Source organism: Strongylocentrotus purpuratus, unplaced genomic scaffold (genome assembly GCF_000002235.5).
Source record: "Strongylocentrotus purpuratus isolate Spur 01 unplaced genomic scaffold, Spur_5.0 spur5_contig_816, whole genome shotgun sequence".
NCBI lineage: Eukaryota > Metazoa > Echinodermata > Echinoidea > Camarodonta > Strongylocentrotidae > Strongylocentrotus > Strongylocentrotus purpuratus.
Window position 1 is genome coordinate 106493 of NW_022145520.1, and position 20092 is coordinate 126584.

The 20092-nt window shown below is 37.9% G+C and overlaps 1 protein-coding gene across 1 annotated transcript; it reads left to right on the forward strand.

Annotated features, from left to right (window-relative positions):
* The first annotated feature begins 8771 nt into the window (after positions 1-8771).
* On the forward strand, positions 8772-18354 carry LOC593931 (peroxisomal membrane protein PEX14). Its single transcript, XM_030979162.1, has 8 exons — positions 8772-8862; positions 10657-10788; positions 11550-11634; positions 11949-12101; positions 12785-12894; positions 13990-14092; positions 16238-16418; positions 17379-18354. The coding sequence occupies exons 1-8, from the start codon at positions 8839-8841 to the stop codon at positions 17725-17727; spliced, it is 1137 nt and encodes a 378-aa protein (XP_030835022.1). The 5' UTR covers positions 8772-8838; the 3' UTR covers positions 17728-18354.
* The last annotated feature ends 1738 nt before the right edge of the window (positions 18355-20092 follow it).

Sequence of the window (20092 nt, forward strand, 5' to 3'; positions counted from 1 at the left end):
AAGAAGCATTCATCATTGGGTCTCGAAGTAGGCCTACTTAATTGTGTGATCGGGTTTCTTAAGCGAAACATTTCAGTCAAGTGTAGATTACTCTTTTAATCGAGCGAACGTAGTGAGCAAAATTAGGAAAGAAAATTCATGCTTTAACCGAAAAAACAAAAGGCATATACTTTCCTAATTATAGTAACATAAATAGGGATAGAAATAAATGGTCATTAATACATATGTTTTGGCAGGGGGAGGGGCAATAGCTTAAAATTGCCCGGGCACTAAAATCCCTCGATATTATTTTATGCCACATGGGCACTTGCTTCCATACCCCACCCTATGGCTTTATTAGTGGTTCCGACCATGCTTTTCAATTATGTTTAATGTATAATTTATCGTTTAAAGAACGTAAATTTAAGGATACAAATATTCCTGACAGAGTCCAACACATCAACATTACGTACGAATATCAAAGGGTTCACATTTTAAAAAAAAGAAAAAAAGAGAATTATTAAAAATATATATATATATTGTGGCGGACACGATTTCGCCACCTTGGCTTGACACGGAATATTTGTCAGGATGCCCGTGTCTGGCCAGGCGCTCTCCGTCCGTTTGGACAAAATATATGCCCGTAGCTTAATGGCTGGAGTTATTTACTGCTCACACGTATCTCAACAATCATTCGTCCATCGACTGCAATCGGTCACCTAAAAACGTCTTGAGCACAACATCAATCAATTGAACATCCCTCGAGCAGTCAATCATGCTTTGTCAATACCTGTCACTGATTCTCGTCCATTCGTCTAACTACGGTTTCACTGCTCCAAGAAATCAAACCAATCATGAGTTGTATGTAGAAATCCTTTAATGCGATCCAATCACCATACAGGGGTAAACTCAGCACAAGTACAAGACTGGTAGTAGACTAGATGTAAGACTCAATTAAAGGTAGGGCCAGGCCAACTGTCAGGCCAGCCATCAGGCCAACCATCAGGCCAACCATCAGGCCAACTATCAGGCCAACTATCAGGCCAACTATCAGGCCAACTATCAGGCCAACTATCAGGCCAGCCTCGGTGAGGCTGGCCTGTATCGGATACAGTGCAGTGGAAAGCCCTAGATGCACAACCCTGACCATCGTAACAATTTCGCTATACATAAACGTGTAAAAGAACAATTATGTCCTCGTTAGTAAAACAACACTTCAACACAATATTTCTGCTAATCCCATAAAATTTTCACATATAATCTTCAGTATAACCCCTTATTCCTGATTAGATTACTACTATACAAGTAATATCCCCAAAAGAAACATGATAATTGCACCAACATAATCAAAATATGTAATTTATGCTCATTTTCCTTCAGTTTGGTAATTGCTAAATCAACGATGCACCATATTGCTATAGCGCATGCTCGTACAACAGAAAATGCTTAACCTTCGTCCAATACTAAAACACTGATTTGTTACAATATATTGGTGGTATCGATCACCGATATAGCGTGCATCCAGTAAAAATAATTACATGGTAATTGACCAATCAGATTGCAGGGATTCTTCTACCCATCTTATAATACTGTATGTGTTGTTTATTATTGCTTCCTATCGCTCGTGAGGACTTAGAGTCATTACAAGAACATCATGAATGTTAATACTAACATTCTTCAGGAATGAAGCTGTAGCTCAAGGGAGCTCGAAGCCGGAGCTCAAGGGAGCTTGAAGCCGGAGCTCAAGCATGGACCTGTTGAATAATAATATTGAGGACAAAGTCGAAATGTGGTACACATGTGTCATTCCACAGTTTTAACTTAAAAAAGAAGCATAACTTGGTTTGATTATTGATTTTTATGCCATGATATCTTTTTACTAGATGTGAAATCACGGGACAAAAGGAAATGTTGCATTAAAGATGGCCTGTAGTTAAGATGTGGGCATGCTGGATGTGGGCCCCGTGACAAATGTGTGCAAATAAATTTGGTAGCCTTTTGGTAGTGACGTCGAACAAGCTACGTACGTTTGTGCAGGCAGTGGTCCAGCGAGCGAAAATGAGACAACTCCAAATATGGGTTATAAAAAGATTGCTAAATCCAATTGTAGAAAAAAAAATCACAATATTATATGCTCTCAATTCATATACAAAATTAAATCAAATAGAATTCATTCCGTAAGCATGAATGAAAAAGAAATTTTTGTAGTCGATTATGGCTGAACGGGAATGTGGTATCAGAAGTGTGAGTATTAAAACTGTAAAGTTAATGAAATGTTCACAAAATATGTCTCCTTGATTATTATCACCGCATAAAATAGGAACAATAAATAAAAGCATTACGTTGCACATTAAATAAACTCATGCTTTCACCCAGTCTTATGAATTTATAATGAATTATGAATTCCAAATTAATTGCTTACGAGTTTTTACTTCATTCACCATGTCATCATCACTTGAGGGAGCCTCTATGGCCATGCCTAACGCGTTGTCACCTTCATTCCCAGAGTCTATAGCCGCGGCACTCGCCGCGCCTATGAGAGCGAAGAGAAGGAGCAGGGCGGTAATGGTCTTCGATGCCATGATGAGCTTAGCTTAAACGAAAGTGAAAATGATTGTAATGAGCTCTAACTGTAAGCCTCACGAATAATTCTTCAAAGTTGTCATTTGGCAGGCTTTGATAATTTTTTTTGTTTAGAGCGTGTAATTTTATTTCATTATGAAAAATCACGGAAACCTGACATAAATTACATTGTACTACAGAGTGAGTCAGAAAAAATGTCCCACTTTTTAAAAGTTGTTTGAAGTATGAATAGTTAATCATCGGCAGGCGCGTACGCAGGGGGAGGGGTGTTTGGGGGGTTAACCCCCCCCCCCCCTTTGGTATTTTTATGTGTATAAACCCCCCTTAAACCCCCCCCCCCTTTGTTTTGTTTTTTTTAATAATAAAAAAATATATATATATTATTCCCTTGGCTGACCTAAAAAAGGTGACCTTACCCCCCCCCCCCCCCCAACGGAGCAAAATGTCAAATTTTCAAATTTCGAGACAAAAAAAAAAAAGTGTCCTCTTACCCCCCCCCCCCCCCCCCCCCCCCCCCCCCCCCCCCCCCCCCCCCCCCCCCCCCCGCTTATTCAGCGGCTGGCTGAGTCGATGCGAATTTTTCGGCCCGATTTAAAAATGTTAACCCCCCCCCCCCCCCCCCCCCTTGAAAAAATCCTGCGTACGCGCCGATCATGGGTTTCATGATATGTCTTGATAGACTAAAACAATAAATGAACTAATATATAGGGAAGAACTTGTATAACAAGACATTGATTTAAGCTATTTCGCTAGCTTTTGAATTCTTTCCCTTTGCTCAAGCGAGGTCTTTATTTCCATAATTTCAAAAGATATGATTGATTGAAAAATATTATTGGCTGTATATTTTAGTATATTCAACAGTTATTTCAGCTTAGTATTATTTTCTTTGCTAACACATTCATTCCTTAAACAAAATCTTAGCAACGACTTGAAATTTAAAAAAAAGCATGCGGGTAAAAAACATAACCATTGACAATCTTTGTAACGTAACATTTCTGAATTGCATATTGCACACAATTTAAAATTATATTCAGGAGACTATTTTTCGTGTTGCCTATGTCCCTACCTATACAACTAATATCATTTGGTTTATATGTAGTTCTACTTGGAATAGGTGATATATCATATATTATTTCCCAAAACATGATCACATCCTTGCAACATGACATAAAGTGAAACGTTAAATCAACTTGTCCACAGGTGTTGCATTAATTATTTTTTCACAATTTGCCATTTATATAATTTTTCTTCTGAGGCAAGAATCCTGTGAATTATCTTGAAATAAAATTGTTTAATTTCATTATTTCGAATTTGCTTTAGGTTTTTTTCAATGAAAATACATACTTCCAAACAAAGTCAATATTCTTAAAACTAGAAAGGAATTCAAATATAAATGACACAATTGGCTCTTTTGATTTTTTCCGTGTTAGCAAACGATAGTAATCTTTCACTTTCATAACAAAAACATTTACTTTATGCCCTGTTTCTATTTCTATAAGATTCGAAATATCATATTCATTTTAAAAATCATTGACGTCACTTAATCTATCTAACCAACATTACGGAAAGGCTTTCTTTAATTTAGTATATTTAAAATCAAATAAGAGCTGTCGTGCGTTCACCTTTTTATTAATTAATGTAAAGTCATTTCACATACAATTTGTAATCAAATTATAAATTTTCAATAAATAGGCGTCTTGCCATTCTCGATGAAACACTGTTTTTTGTAAAAAGGTAATGTTACTATTTTCCAAATAATATCATTTGGAATATTTCTTACTTCAAACAGTACAAGTACAAAAAAGATTTACATAAAATACTGGCAAATAATGTTAGAAGCACAATAAATTCATACCTAAAAATATTTTTTCCAACTAGAGTCATCATTTCCTAGTTACATGTTCGTGCAGGAACTCAATTCTAATTATTCATCTTTTGGTTTGTTTTACATTTATGTGTGAAAAACGTGTTACACTTATTATATACATTTTGAAAAAGATTTCCCAAATTCTATGCCAGTAAAATAAAAAGAGTTTCAGATTTGTCCAAGTCTTTCGGTTACAAAAAAAAATATCAAAATGATTATTTCTTGTATCAAATTCTTGCTTGCAGATAAGCTCCGAGAGGATCTATAAATATTTTCAAGCGAAATTTTAAAAGTGGGTTGAATGGAAACAAAATGAGGTGAATATGAACGAAAAGATCCGGCTAATTCCGATCAACATGATCAGTATACCATGTGTATTCTTCGGAAAATTTCAAAGGTAATAAAATACCCAGATGGAAGCACCGTATTGTATTTTTATATCGCAATGTAATGTATCTAGTCGTAAACAAATAGCTTACCTTATGGTTAAGATGTGCGACTGATATTAGTTCTCGATCGGAGGAGATGAGAGATCCGACTTGGATGCTGATATTTTTCTTGCTTGGGTGAAGGCTTCGATCTAGCTAGCAGAATGATTTAACAAGAAATGAACGCTCAGCTATTATAGGCATCACACTAATTCTTATTCAGATTTAAGTGTATTAATTCCTACCTGCATAATCAACCGAATTAATCACTAGATATTCAATCAAAATTCCACAGCTCAGTTTCTTGTAAAGATACAAGCGAAGGGCCATAATGTTCTGTTTTGTCAATGCCAACTTTTTCCTAAAGTACTGATTTGTTTATCTACACTAAAGTTATTATTTGTTTATCCATACTTGTTACAAGCATTCAGTAATCAAATCGAATCAAATGTTTGGTGAATAAATGAACTTTTAACCAAGAGTGCTCCCCTATCAACTTTAGGGTAGAGCCTCTTAAGCGTTGGGAGCCCCACAAGTTTGTTGGCAAAATTTGACTCAAATTGTATCATAATGTGAAAGAGTATCTAATTTAAGAAATATTTCTGCAAGGGTTTTCAAAACAAATGCGTTTAAAGTCGAATATTGATGAAAGAATACAAAATTTAGATTTTCTGCGTAGAACAGAAAACCCAAATTATTGTTCTGTTTCTATTGAAGCTAACTTAATATCAGGGTGGACTTCCCCTTCCTGTATTCAATAATGAGCAGAAAAGGGTAATCTATTCCTTTTTCCATTAGACCATTTTTCTTCAACATGACTTTTTCTCAGCAACAATTTTTTTATATTCTCTCAGCAAAATAAACCAACATTTCAAATATATACAGGGCCCGGCGTCTATAGGTTTTTTTTTGTTAACAAAACTTTACAAAGTTATACGCAAAACGTTGTTTGAATATAAAGCCAAAATCTGACCGAACGTTGGGTTGCCTGCCCCAGATATCGATTTGCACAATCATGGATGGTATGTACTAATTCCAATCACGTTTTCACTCCGATGGATTGATTACACTCCTTAGCATATAAAACAAGCTACAATAAAAACACCGTTTGGAATAATATAATTGTAAACAGGTTACGTTGGGTTCTTGATTATTTGTGCTTGACAATCAAACCTTTCTGATTATCATTATAATTAAAACACCATATGGAATAGAGTTGCAAGCAGGTAACCTTAGGTTCTTGATTAGTGCACGACAATTAAATCTTTCTGATTATCAAAATAATTAAAACACCATATGGAATAGAATCGTAAACAGGTAATCTAAGGTTTTTGATTAGTGCACGACAATCAAATCTTTCTGATTATCATAATAATTAAAACACCATATGGAATAGAGTTGTAAGCAGGTAACCTTAGGTTTTTGATTAGTGCACGACAATCAAATCTTTCTGATTATCATAATAATTAAAACACCATATGGAATAGAGTTGTAAGCAGGTAACCTTAGGTTCTTGATTAGTGCACGACCAGGGGCGGCGATTTCTTTTCATGACCGGGAGGGGGGGGGGGGGGCGAAATGCTAGGGACGGGGAGCAGTGTAGTAATGAGCAAAAACGTTTTTCTTTTTTTTTTTTTTGGGGGGGGGGGGGGGGACGGGGCAGAAGAAACAAACCGCATCACCCCCACTTTTACATGGTACATGTAGGTCCCGCGGAACGTTTTTCAAGGGGGGGGGGGCTAAAATGTTTTCGGTCAGGTAGAGCAAAGCGAGCGAAGTAAGTGGAGCGTAAATTGGCTTGAGGTCAAGGGGCAAAGCCCCGGCGGGGGTCATGGGCGGAGATTTAGGCATTTAATAACGGATAGATGAGCATCCTGGGCCCGCCTTACCCGGAAGCTCAGGGTTTTTAGGCATTTAATTACGGTCAGATGAGCAACCAGGGGCACGCCTTAGGGCCCTTGGTGGGGTCCAAGGGGCAGAGCCTCCGGAAGTTCAGGGAAAAACCATGCCATTTCAGCAACATTTGTAAATCACTGGTATCGAATTAGAATTAAACCACGTTTGAATTTTATTCGGGGGTCAACTGCCCCCAAGCTCCCCAATCATTACGCCAGTGCGAGGGAGCATAGTGAACAAGAGGGGTGACGGTGATGGAAGTTACTATCCCCTCACATGTTTTTGAAGCTTTGTTGTATTAATAAATTACATTCCTTAGCAAAACAATAGTATAAAAACAAGCAATATACCTTTTTCACACTTCACTTTTCTACAATATTTACTAAGTACCGGCTTGCATGGTGATGTAGAGGTATACAGTCCGGTATACAGTAGGCTTGCGGGTGCACCATGTGAGAGAGAGAGAGGGAGGATTGAGGAGTCCTGAAAAAGGACTTTCGGTAATCTATCTTGAGGGTTTGTAGTCCTGAAAAGGATTTTTTTTATAGTCTTGAAAAAGACTGTTGGTTATCTTTCTTATCTTATAGTTCTAAGGAGAACTATAGCGCTTAGAGAGGATGAGTCGCGGGAGTGGCTCGACGTTTCGAACAGGTTGACTATCCGTCGACAATAGGCCTATTTATTTGTACACTCTGAAGAATATGCGAGGGAGCGTAGCTACCGAGCGAGAAGATTTTTGCATTTTTATTTGTCTAAACGCTGCACTCTTGAGTCTTCCAGAGCCTTAAAGTTTGTTGTAGTCTTTAGTCAGTATTTGCTATACACTTTATTTTGTTGCAATTTTTTAAATTTTCAGGGGGATAATCCTTTGGGGGGACGTGTCCCCCCCCCCCCCCGTCCCCCGGGATCGCCGCCCCTGTGCACGACAATCGAATCTTTCTGATTGATCATAATAATTAAAACACCATTATGGAATTGAATACTAAACAGGTTACCTTAGTTTCTTGATTATGTGCATAACGATAAAAACTTCATGATTATAATAATACTAAAAACAGTTTGTTTTACAATTGTTTTAGGTGCTCTTCAGCGAATTCAGCCCTGAGCGAATTATCGGCCGGCGCGATTTTCAAATTTTCGGGAGCAAAAAAATAAATGAATTAGTGCTCACTACCCCCCCCCCCCCCACACTTTGCGAATAATCGGCCGGCTTATTTTCGCCGCTAAATATTTACTCACGAATTGGGCCCCCTCCCCTGCCACCGGCTGGATCCGCCCCTGTGTCGGGCACCTTACTTTCTCGGCGGATGAAATATCATGAAATTACGAAATAATTATTTGTTTATTGGCCAAAAGGAGGAAGTTCGTGTTTTGTACCCCCGCTCATTCTTTTGGTGACTAAACATTTTTGTTGATGTTGTTGTTTGGGGGGGGGGGGGGGTGGTTACGGGTTACTACAACTAAAACGTACAGTGGAGGCTTTTACAACATCCTTACAAATTACAATCACGAATTTCACGGTATAAAAAAATACACCAAGTACGTTTTCATTAGTTGTATGGATACCCCGTTACTACCCCCCCCCCCCAAACAGCAAAATTAAAAAAAAATGTTTAGTCACCAAAAGAATCGACTATACGTAGTTTTAAGTTATCTTTCTATTGTTATTGTTGTTGTTTTTGTTGGTGATGTATGTTTGTTTATCTTGTGGTTGTATTTATTTGTATATAGTATATTTCTGATTTTCAACGAAAGTCTATGAATTCGCCCTCATTATTATTCCTTCATTATTTCATACGTGTATATATAAAGCTTACCAATTTTAATTTGTCTTTAATTTCAATTTTCTAGGCCAGCAGGGCCAATGTAGAAAGCAGCTTTGCAACTGACAATGCTGTCCTGTAAAAATAAAACTGCAAATGTTATGGATAAATAAATAAGTTCTTTTATTCCTCTTTGGCCCATTGTGTGATTTTCATTTTCTAATATGCTGCCCTCAACGTGTGTAAACGTTCCGTATTAGCTCCGCCTCCCTCGTTTTTCTAGGTACGCCACACAACATCTGAGCATATTTCGCTGTTAAAAATGTCAGCTGAGAGGGATACAGAGGTAATTAAAATTTGGCATTTGCGAAAGATAATATTATGTATTCATGTTGAATGTAATTTTGTTAGTAAATCATGTTTTTAAGAAGCATGGAAACGTGAACATTCATTGATTTGTCTATGTTCCCTAATTTGATAGCGGTAATTGATGAGCTGTGCACGGGGAACTCTGGCTGAGTATCGAGGCTATAGCGCTATTGACCCACGGGCCACGGCCACGGTGTGTGTTGAATTGAGACTGAGACTGAGAGTCGGCCGGTCGCGTCGCGTTCTGTCGTAGACTGAGTCATTGAGTGTGTGGAATTTTATTTGTTTACAGATGTGTATGAATCAGTCGCAACTATTATTATCAAGGCGGGGCCTGAGTCATCAGTGCCCTCCTTGTGCTGGAAGTGGAACTAGCGTTAAAAGCCGTTAGGAATGTGTAATTTATATTGTCTTGGCCACCGGCCGGGCGCGGGCTGGGGTATGTTGCATGTTGGGAATGATTTTCAATTAGGAAACCACCATTTACTCCACACAATGAGTAGTGCTTCAACGTCATTTTGTCACATACATTTTTCTTGAGCCAAAATAGTAGAGGCACACTGCCAAATTATTTGGGAGACTCTCTGAATCTCTCCCACTTGCGAGACAGTCTCCCGCCCCCCCCCCCCCCCCTTTTCAGCAAAAGTCCGGTGTGTAAAGTCAATACAGGTCGACCTTTTTCTTTTGTTATACGAGCCTTTTTCAGCACCCCCCCCCCCCCCCCCCCCCCCCCTTTTCAGCAAAAGTCTGGTGTGTAAAGTCGATACGGGTAGACCTTTTTCATTTATAACGAGCCGGAGAGTTTGGGAACATGCATGGTATCCCTCCGTTCACGGAGTGGGGGGGGGGGGGGGGTGGGGAGGACAGTCTACAAAAGACCAAATATCATTGATGACTTGACTTGTATTACAGAACAAAAGAAACAACAACAGCAACAAGGAAGTTTTTTCCCAGCCATAACTTTGACACACTGAGTTCAAAAGCCATGCCTGAATTTTTAAAAATAGTCTAGTCAGTAGTCACACCGAAGAATCAAAAGTGAATTGATGCAAAATTCATATAATTGTGAAGGGGAAGCCTTTCTGATCAAATAATATAACGACTTATCTCTTCATTTAGAGTACGCATATGCGTGTTCCCAGTGACCCCCCCCCCCCCCCCCCCCCCCCCACTTTTCCGCAGCCATGCCTGAATTTTTAAGGGTAGTCTAGTCAGTAGTCACCCGAAGAATCTTTCTCAAGTTCTCATGAGGAGTCTAGAACCTACTCTGAGTACTCACTCTTGTCTTGGACTTGAATGTATCACATTTTCAATTTGAGCTCAGTTAACCCCTTTGCAGGAAATGTAAACATGTTTGCTGGTTTTCCTAATGTTGGATCTTCAGGCCCTTTTTTGTTGTTTTGTTTCTTTCACCCCATCAACTTTGGTTTTGTGTCCTACTTGCTCATTGTTTGAAATTGCCCCATTTAAAGGAGTACCCTTCTGTTATACAGTGAAAACTGTCTATAAATACCACCCAAGGGAGACAAGAAAGTGGTCTTCATAGGCAGGTAGTCTTTATGTACAGGTTCCTTTGGTACATGTTTCAATGGGAAACCATTTTCAAGGGTAACAAAAAATGTGGTCTTTATAGACAGGCGGTCTTTCTATACTTGTGGTCATTAAAGCAGGTTTGACTGTACAAGATTATTCCAGAGAAGTTCATTTCTCAGTTCACTTCTAAAGTTCATAATTAACATTGTATGTAAAACAATTTATGTCATCTGTGTAGGGCTCTGCAGGGAATCCTGCTGTGAATGAAAATGGCCCGGGAATGGCTCCAGCTCCTGCTCCAGCTCATGGCCTAGCTCCTGGTGGAGCTTCAAGTCCAGAGGCTGCTCCTGAAGCTCCCAGAGAAAAAATGGTAGGAAAGAGCAGAGATTTTTGTTTTAATGTTAATTTTCATATTTGTTTCTAAGCACCTGGGATGCAAGTTACAGCCAAAAAAAAATGCACTGTTTCTTGAATGTATTATGTGCATTTGGACTTGATGTGGAAGATAAAATCTTGTTGTTGCTTTGACTTTGATAATGAAATATTTTGTAAATATTTCAGATTGCTTTGGTTTTGCTTTGCTTTTTCACTTCCTTTCAAAACAAACTAATACAAACAAACAATAGTTTTCTGTTAATTTTTTTTTATAAATCTTCTATTACTCCCCAATGTGTTTACAAAATGTGCATACATGTTCAAAGCAAAATAATATAAAAGAGGAAAAGGAAAAATTTCTCTCTAAAAAAATTCACCCTCAATAGTTTTTCTAGAAACCATTTATGTTTTCTCGCAGTGTATGTGCCACAATATGTAATTCAATGATATTTTGATAAAAATAGTTTAGTTGTAGCCTTAACAGAATGATGAATCTGATTGCAACTCTCAACATGTTTAATGTGGTAACTAAGATTATCAACATTTTAGGGTTTCAGAGTCTTATTTAGGGGTAAAAAGTTTGTGTAGATGACCAATTGATTTCGCTTCAGGTTTTTCTTTCACTATAATGCCATAAAACTTTTATATGAATGTGATCCAACAATGTGATTGTATACTTTGCTATTTGATTCTATGAAAATGACTGAAAATAAAATTTAAAAATCTACTGACAGTTATGTTTTCGTCCTCTCACAGATTGAGACTGCTGTGAAGTTCTTGCTCAATCCACAAGTTAGGTCGAGTCCAATGGCCCAGAAAAAGGCTTTCCTTCGGAAAAAGGGTAAGTGTGCAGGTTAATCATGCTATTAATTTGGTATTAGAGGTCTTTAAACTGGTCTGTGAGAAGAAAAAAATATGTTGAAGGAGCAAAAAAATCACTTCAATGGTATCAAACCAAGCAGCACTAAACTGAATTCAATCGGCGAAACTGGTAATTTAAAAGATGAACAAAACTAATAGTAAACAAATCTAAAGTACTATTATAATTCACATGGTTTTTACTGTAGTTGGTTAGCTAATGAATTTGTACGAAGAGAGTAAGAGGAAGAAGAAGGGCTAAACCAGAAAATGTTGTTCTCTTGAATGCATATCTAGGTGTGAAAGATGCAGAGATTGAATTGGCCATTGATAGATCGGGAACCAGGCAAGACGTTGCACCACCTGCCAATCAAACCCCTACAGCCCCGCCCCCTCAAGGCCAGGTTCCCATGGCAACACATCCTGGTGCTGTACCTCAGCAACAGATGGGTAAGCATTATAATACACTGAAACTTGTATTCAAAGGCTGTCTGTACTAGTTTGGCTAGGAGGGATGAGACCACCCAGGGTGGTCACTGACAGGTGGCTATCTCATCAACTCAGCTCTCAATTAACATTTATAAGAAAAAGAGGATGATGGGGAACAACGGGCACCGCTTAGGCATTGTTTTCTATATAGAGGGAGCAAGTAGTTACAAGTAGTACAGTGGGGCTATAAAGACTGCTGAAGGGAAACAAGAAAAGTGGTCTTTGCAGGTAGGTCTATATTGACAGGTTGATTCAGTTTTAAAAAGTGTCGATAGGGAATAATCTTATAGGTAAACCAAGTATGCGGTCTTTATAATCAGGTTGTCTTGTCAAAAAATGGTTTTACCATACTCATTTTCCCCAAAAGACTAGTGTTATATAAACCGCTGGGAAAACATTTCTTGAAATTTTGAATTTTAATCATAAATATCTTGATAATCAGACGGGCGATCGGCTTGCAAACGTCATTGGAACCCTGACTGACCTGAAGGTTTATTATTTTGTATTGATGCAGCATGAGCTAAATCAAAGATTTTGTTTAGAATCTGAGACAAAGATACCCAATCCCTTTAATAATAGCAGTCAGATAAAACAAACCGTGAAACCAAACCAAAGTACAAATGACTTTTCTCTTCATATTGCAGTACCTTACATGCAGCCACCCTCTCCTTCAAGGGTAACCACTTGGAGGGACTACGCGGCCATAGCTGTCATCATCAGTGGGGTGTCATTTGGCGTCTACAAATTAATCATGGTACGTGTTTTTATGCTTCACATTTTTCATATTTATTTGAATGCCAAGCCTCAGGGTTTCAGGGTAGCGTCGCTGGCGTGGCTACAGCCAGGTTGATGATAGTACAGGGCTAAAAGGGATAGACCATTATTGGAAATGCCCCCCTCTCCAAAATTGAAATGGAAGCTTTTATCACCAATCATGTGAAAGAATATGTTTTGACTCATACGTGATGATACAAATTTTGCCGGGAAACCGCATATCAATCCGGCCTGGATAGATATATCGCGTAGTCCCATATACATCTTTCTGTGTACAGTGCTTGTAACTTTACCAAGACTGGGCCAAATTTTTTATCATTTTGATGATTCCACAACCTTGCAGCATTCACCAATACTTATATGCTAGATGATCTTTTCTGATTGATTCCATAACGTTTCTTTCACAATGCAATTGCATGACCAGAGCTGGTCTATACCTTTAGAAACATCAAAGATGCATAGTAGTGGGCTCTCATGGGGAATTCGACACCATTCGAGTGTTAACAGGTGTTGTCAATCACCAGGATTAGCCTTCAGTTTTATGACCAACAGGCCTTATGTAATGCTCTGCATTTTCCACCAATCGCCCAATATGGAAAAGTCATTATCTTATGTTTCTATCATCCAGAGACTCTCCTAGCGACTAGGGGTGATTTCTAGAAGGCACTACGGGAGTGCTGTGTGCGAGACTTGTACACGTCACATGGAGACTGACTACCTTCTCCTGTTTACATTCAGCACTGTAGAAATGTTGTTGGTGTTGTTGACGTTGTTTGTATTGTTGTTATTTAATATTAGTGTTTTTTACTCCGTATTGTATTCTTTTTGAAAAGCCCCTTTAGTGAAGAGAAACATGGGCTATATTGTTGTAGTTGGAGAACCCAAATGTCTGTCTTATGCTTTTTTATGCAATTGTATGTTTGATGTTAACTTGCATTTTTAGTCTTTGGACTTTTTGACAAGTCTTGAATAAAACCTCATTTGAATTGAATTGAATTGAATTGTTCAGAGGTACTTGGGAGAATATTACTTTCATTTGCTGATTACATTTTTATATTTGTTTTTTATTTTGCAGAAATTAGTTTCACCATGGCTAAAGAGCAGAAAAGAAGAAAAGGAGAGAATGAATAGATTGGAAGCTTCGATAGAAGAACTTAACAAGAATGTCTCACAAGCAGGTACATTTATAGATAAAAACCTACACATAAACACCACTAGAAGGTCTTTATGAGCAGGTTGTCTTTATTTTACAGTCCCCAGTAGGAAACATTGTGATTGTAATACACATTTTAATTGAAAAACACTATTCAAAGGATGCCTAGGATGCGATCAATTTAGGCAAGTGGTCAAAAACCTACACATAACCACTATAAAGTAAAGACATAGAAAGTGGTCTTTATAAGCAGGTTGTCTTTATTTTACAGTCCTCATTAGGAAATATGTTGATTTAGATACACATTTGTATTGCAAAATCCTTTTCAAGGGATAGAAAGGATGTGATCATTTTAGGCAAGTGGTGTATCTGGACAGATGGTCACAAAAGCATTAGCAAGTATGGCCATACAAAACAGAGTTAAAAATTCCACTGCTATGAACGTTTTTCTGTATGCCTCTTCCAGAGGTTGTTTTGTTGTAGGTTGTCCACCTGCATGGAGACCTATATCTGGGCCCTGTTTCATAAAACTTGTGATCGATAACAAAATATGATTTTGTTATAAGCTACTGGAACCCTTACATTTGATTGGCTATGAGCATATTTGTGATAGATCTGTGGCAGATATTATTGATAAAAAGTTTGATGAAACAGGGCCTAGATGTGTTCATTGTGACACCTTATTAAGCATGTATTGTGAACTCGAAGATGGTGATGAATTACGGCGGGCTGTGTGCAAGGAACCACAAATACAGTAGAAATAACCTTGTCTCGAATAGTGCTCTAAACATGCAAACATGCAAAGAGCTGGGATGTTCAAATTTCCTTGTTCATTTCATTTAAGTAGTACTTGTTTATCTAAAGTTCATTATAGTATTTGTGCTATATTTAAACTTACTGGTAACCCACATTCAAGTCATAATCATAAAAACATGTTTTGCAAAAAATGTGCTGAGAGAGACCTGCATGTAATAGGGAAATACTCTAGCCATATCAAAGGACAACAACAATGAGTGTACATTACATTCAATGCATCTTCCCACTGTATCAAAGTCGAGTGATACCGTAGACTGAAAAAGAAGAAAACAACATTAAGTGTACATTACATTCAATGCATCTTCCCCCTGTATCAAAGTCCAAGGCGAAAAGTAAACAACTATCAGAGCACACTGATTCGATCTGAGTACGATAGGTGTTTATTTTAAAGGTCTGCCGTAAATCGTAATGCAAATGATACTTGACTTCTATTGCTGGGTTTGGGCCCAAACACCAGCACATCAGTAGTTGTTTGATTTGTCTAGATGAAATCTGCTCAGACCACCATGCCATATGTTTGTTTAGTCTCATATACACATTTCTGTGTCCAGTTCATGTGGCTTTTATCAAGACTGAATCAATTTTGTATCATTTTTATGATTTAAGTTTAACTGAAAAAAAACCCAAACTATTATACATGTAAATGAATAGCAAGTGGGGAAGGGAATGAAGTGTGCGTAATAAGCATTCTCACATCTTTTAAGTGTGAATGTGAGATAAGACACAAACACTCCAGCCCTGTGGTTTTACCTGTGGTTTTACCTGTGGTTTACATGAGGCATTATTTAATTAGCAGTGATCACGCCAACTGTTGTCCATTTCATGCTGAAGACTGCATCGAACAGTAGACCCCTTGAGATAGAGACGGCTGCAACTGAAGTTGTCAGACCGATGTCCAGTTTGCGCTTTATACATGTATGCACTTGTTTGCTTGTGTAGATCGCCATACCAGTGTTGCACCGAACATTGTTTCAAACAATGTCTGTCTCTATCTGTAAGGTTTTATTCTATTGAGTGGAACAATCATTAGACCAGTTTATTAACATATTAACAAAACTTGGGATACTTTTTAAACAAATGTTGTTCTTGACATATTGGATGCTTGCTCAAGGCTTTGTATGCAGACTGAATTCCAACTTTCCAAGTATTGTAGTTCAATCATTAATACCAGGTTAATGGATTAGAATAACTCATCAGGAGGTCCCCAGGAAAGAAACATCCATAAATTTGAATGTTAGTAAACCAGTCTATTGGCGTTACAGCTTAGTGAAATACACCTTGCGTGAGCCTGCCTTTGTGATTATTAATCATCAATGTTTTTTTAATGAAAATTATCTTTTTTATTTAAATGCAGTCACAGCAATGGAGAAATCAATCAGTACCATTCAGGGCCTGATGGAGAAACAAGAACAGCAGCTTACCACCCTCAATTCTGAGGTCGTGTCAGGGAAAGCACTGTCGAACGGTAGACGTTCTACGGATACTACAGAGATCAAGTCGGAGATCATGTCCTTGAAAGGACTGCTTCTAAGCAGGTCAGTGAAAGAGCATGCAGCAGAAGTGTTTTAATTAATTAAAGGCCCACTGTACTATTTGTAGCTAATTGCTCCCTCTATGTCGAAAACAATGCCTAATCGGTGCCGGTTGGTCCCCCATGATCCTCTTTTTCTTATGTTAATTGAGAGCTTAGTTGATGAGATAGCCACCTGTCAGTGACCTTCCTGGGTGGTCTAATCCCTCCTAGCTAAATTAGTACAGATGGCCATTAAAAGTTTTACTGGAATTGGGGCAGTTCTGTGCAGCGTCTAAAATTAAAAAAAAACCTCCTTGTTAATAGTATGTCCTTAATACATTTTGCTAAAACAGTTTACAATGTAAGTAGATATTATTAAAAGAGAACTTGCCCCTAATGATATTCTTTCCTTGCTCAAACATTTAAGATAACATAAACCATCAGTCTACAAGATAAAACAGAAATATATAAGATACAATTATGAAATATATGTAGTCTCTGATAAAGATAACTAAAATAAGATCAGTCTTTTATGTTGAGTTCCATGCCATAAAAATCTTTCCTTATCATTTTCTACTCATTTATCCAGCCTACAGTGGACTTTTATATTTTTGCTCCAGAGAAATACATGTATATACTTTATTTTCCCGTCTCAATTTGTTGTGTGAATGATTAGAAACAAGCGTATACAAGTAGGAATTTTCTTTCTATAAAAAAGTTTTCACAATTATGCAGACTTCCCTTTGAAGATACATGTGCGCTTGTAAAATGGCAACTGCCCGGAATGCTCCCCAGGGAGTGGAGAATGTGTATACATTGTGTGCTGGTAAGCCTGAACCCGATGACCGGGGTAATAATATATCTGTAAAGCGCTTAGACACATTGTTGTATCAATGTATTGGGTGCTATATAAAAGCGGAATATTATTATTATTATATACAATTATACATGTTATTTATCATTATTCTACTATGCATCACAGGCATCAGTTCCCGTCGACGCCCCAGAGGACAACAATACCCAGCTGGCAGCGCAGCAGCGATCAGTCGTCCACCAAGAGCAACTCACCCCCTCCCCTCTCCACCGAAGCTACCAACGGCAATATCTCATCATCACCACCACCACCACCTCTGCTCAGTGGGGAGCCGGTAACCAACGGCGACTCCTCTTCCGCTGACCCCGCCCAGACGCCCGTCAAAGTGCCAATCACGGAGAACGGGGCGGAGGACGCCGTCCAGAAAGACCCAAGCCCCACCCCCGACGAGCCTGTGAACGGGAGTGTGAAACCAATCGATAGTCAAGCCACGCCCACTTTAGAGGGAACAGCTTGAGGCTGCGAAACGACTTCATCAGGACCCATTCAGACCCAAAGCAAAAAACTGCTTAAAAATAATCACTGCGGCGACCGCTTCAAAAACTGCATTGGTAAAATAGTGTTATCAGGGATGCCAGTTTTCAGGCCCTGGCAAGTTATTTCAGATCATAGTTTAGGCTTTTTTCTTTACAAAATAGCTGATTCTAGGTGATTCTCAGGCCCTCTGATCAATTCTAACTGGCATCCGTGAGTTAATCACTCGACGGGTTACACATAGATCATGAATGGGCTATTGTGTGAACACAGCAACATTCAGCTCTTGCCACTCATGTTATAATCTTGAATTTATGTAGCGGCAGAATTTTTGAAGTGGTTTATGCGTCATGTCTGAGTAGGGCTTTAAGAAGAGATAGTACGATTTCATCACGCTCTGAAGACAAATACATTTTGGATTCCTTTGTATGAATGCCTATCCAAATGTTCATCAAATCATTATTTTGTCTAGCTTGATGCTTTCAATAACCAATCATGTGGAGGATAAGCATTTGGAAAACTAATTTCTGAAGGTATAGTCCAGTTTTGGAAACGCCCCCCTCTCAAAAAATGAATGAAAGCTCTTATTACCAATCATATGAAAGAATATGTTTTGACATATACTCGATGATACAAATTTTGCCGGGAAACCGCCTTACTAATTGATATATTTGGTAAATTATCATATCGATCCAGCCTGGATAGATATCGCGAACGAAACATTTGGGCATATATTTCTTTTTTTTGCGAATTTAGGTTGAAGTATTGCCATCTAAACCTCTGAAGGCAATATTTAAACAATATCGGATGGATATTTTGCACCCAAAACCCTTGAACTGCAATTTTACCAATACTGGGTCTATACCTTCATAAGCAATTGAGAAAAATGTGAAAGTACAGAATGAAAAATGGTGTACCGATATACAATGATAAAACTGTCCGATTATACTTGCCTATTGCTACCAATGTGTGCATGAGCTACTTTTCATCATACATTTATGTGTAATCCTTTGTAGGCCAAAGAATGTATTCAATTCTTAGTTTGTAATGTTTGATTTCATATGCAGAATGCTATTTGTACTGTAGGCATTTCACAATTTTCATTGTTTTGTTTATTCCGAGATTCAAACTTCAATTAATATTAATCCAAAGACATTGAAATGATGCAAAAATCCTAAATAATTTTTTACATTGTAGGAAGTGTGATAGCAAATGATGAAAATCAAGGTGTCCAATAAATCATGGAGGTTGATTTGACCCCTTCTCCCTTCCTGCTTAGATCGTCAAAAATACATAACAAGCATTTGGTGCTTTATTTAAAGGCCAGCTGTACTAGTTTGGCCAGGAGAGATTAGACCACACAGCGTTGTCAGTGACAGGTGGCTATCTCACCAACTCGGCTCTCAATTAACATAAGAAAAAGAGGATCATGGGGGACCAATGGTCACCGATTAGGCATTGTTTTCTATATAGAGGGAACAAGTATCTACAAGGAGGACAGTGGGGCTTTAAGTGAAGATTGTTTTCTTATCATGTAGGAAAAAAATAGTGAACATGACACACCCTTTTTTGAAAGCATTCTTTTCGTAAAATGAAGTTCCGTTTTACCAAACTGCCAGTATGGCTTTAGTGCAGCTAGAAGACTCAATTATTTATTGAAATGGGCTCTGCACCAAAGAGATATCTAAATAACCAGCTGAGCTCCTATCAGTATTACCTTCTTCACTATTTCCAAGAATACATTAAAAATCGACATATTCAGGGAATACATTAGTGGCCCCCGATTTAAAGATGTGCGTCATGTAATTATGTACAAATTGCAATAAAGCTATTACTTTTATACATGAAATTGCCTTGATATAATTTTATCTTTTTTATTACTCAATTTCCACAAAGTAAAGCATTCATAATATGACATATTTTGTTTATATAATACACTTTATTTACATATACATGTATATAAGAACAATATTATGCAGATTGTGAACAATTGTACATGTATCATAACTAGAATTTTCAAGGTATAAGAGTGGATGGAATCAGATAAATTGCATAACATTCTCTTTTTTTTAACAGTAATACAATGCAAATTCACTCATATTGAGGTAACAAACATTTTACTGCTGAAATAGGCACTGCCATTTTCTTGAATGGACATTTGGAAATGAATAATTATGTTATGCATTCACACACAATATTACTATCTATATTAACAATTTTAGTAAAATTGTTTTCTATCACAATTGACACATCAAGCCAGCTTCAGGTTCAGGCGTACAGAAAGTGGAATGGAAATGGAAAACAAGATTTGGTGGGATAGGAATATTATCGCATGCAAAGTAAATGTG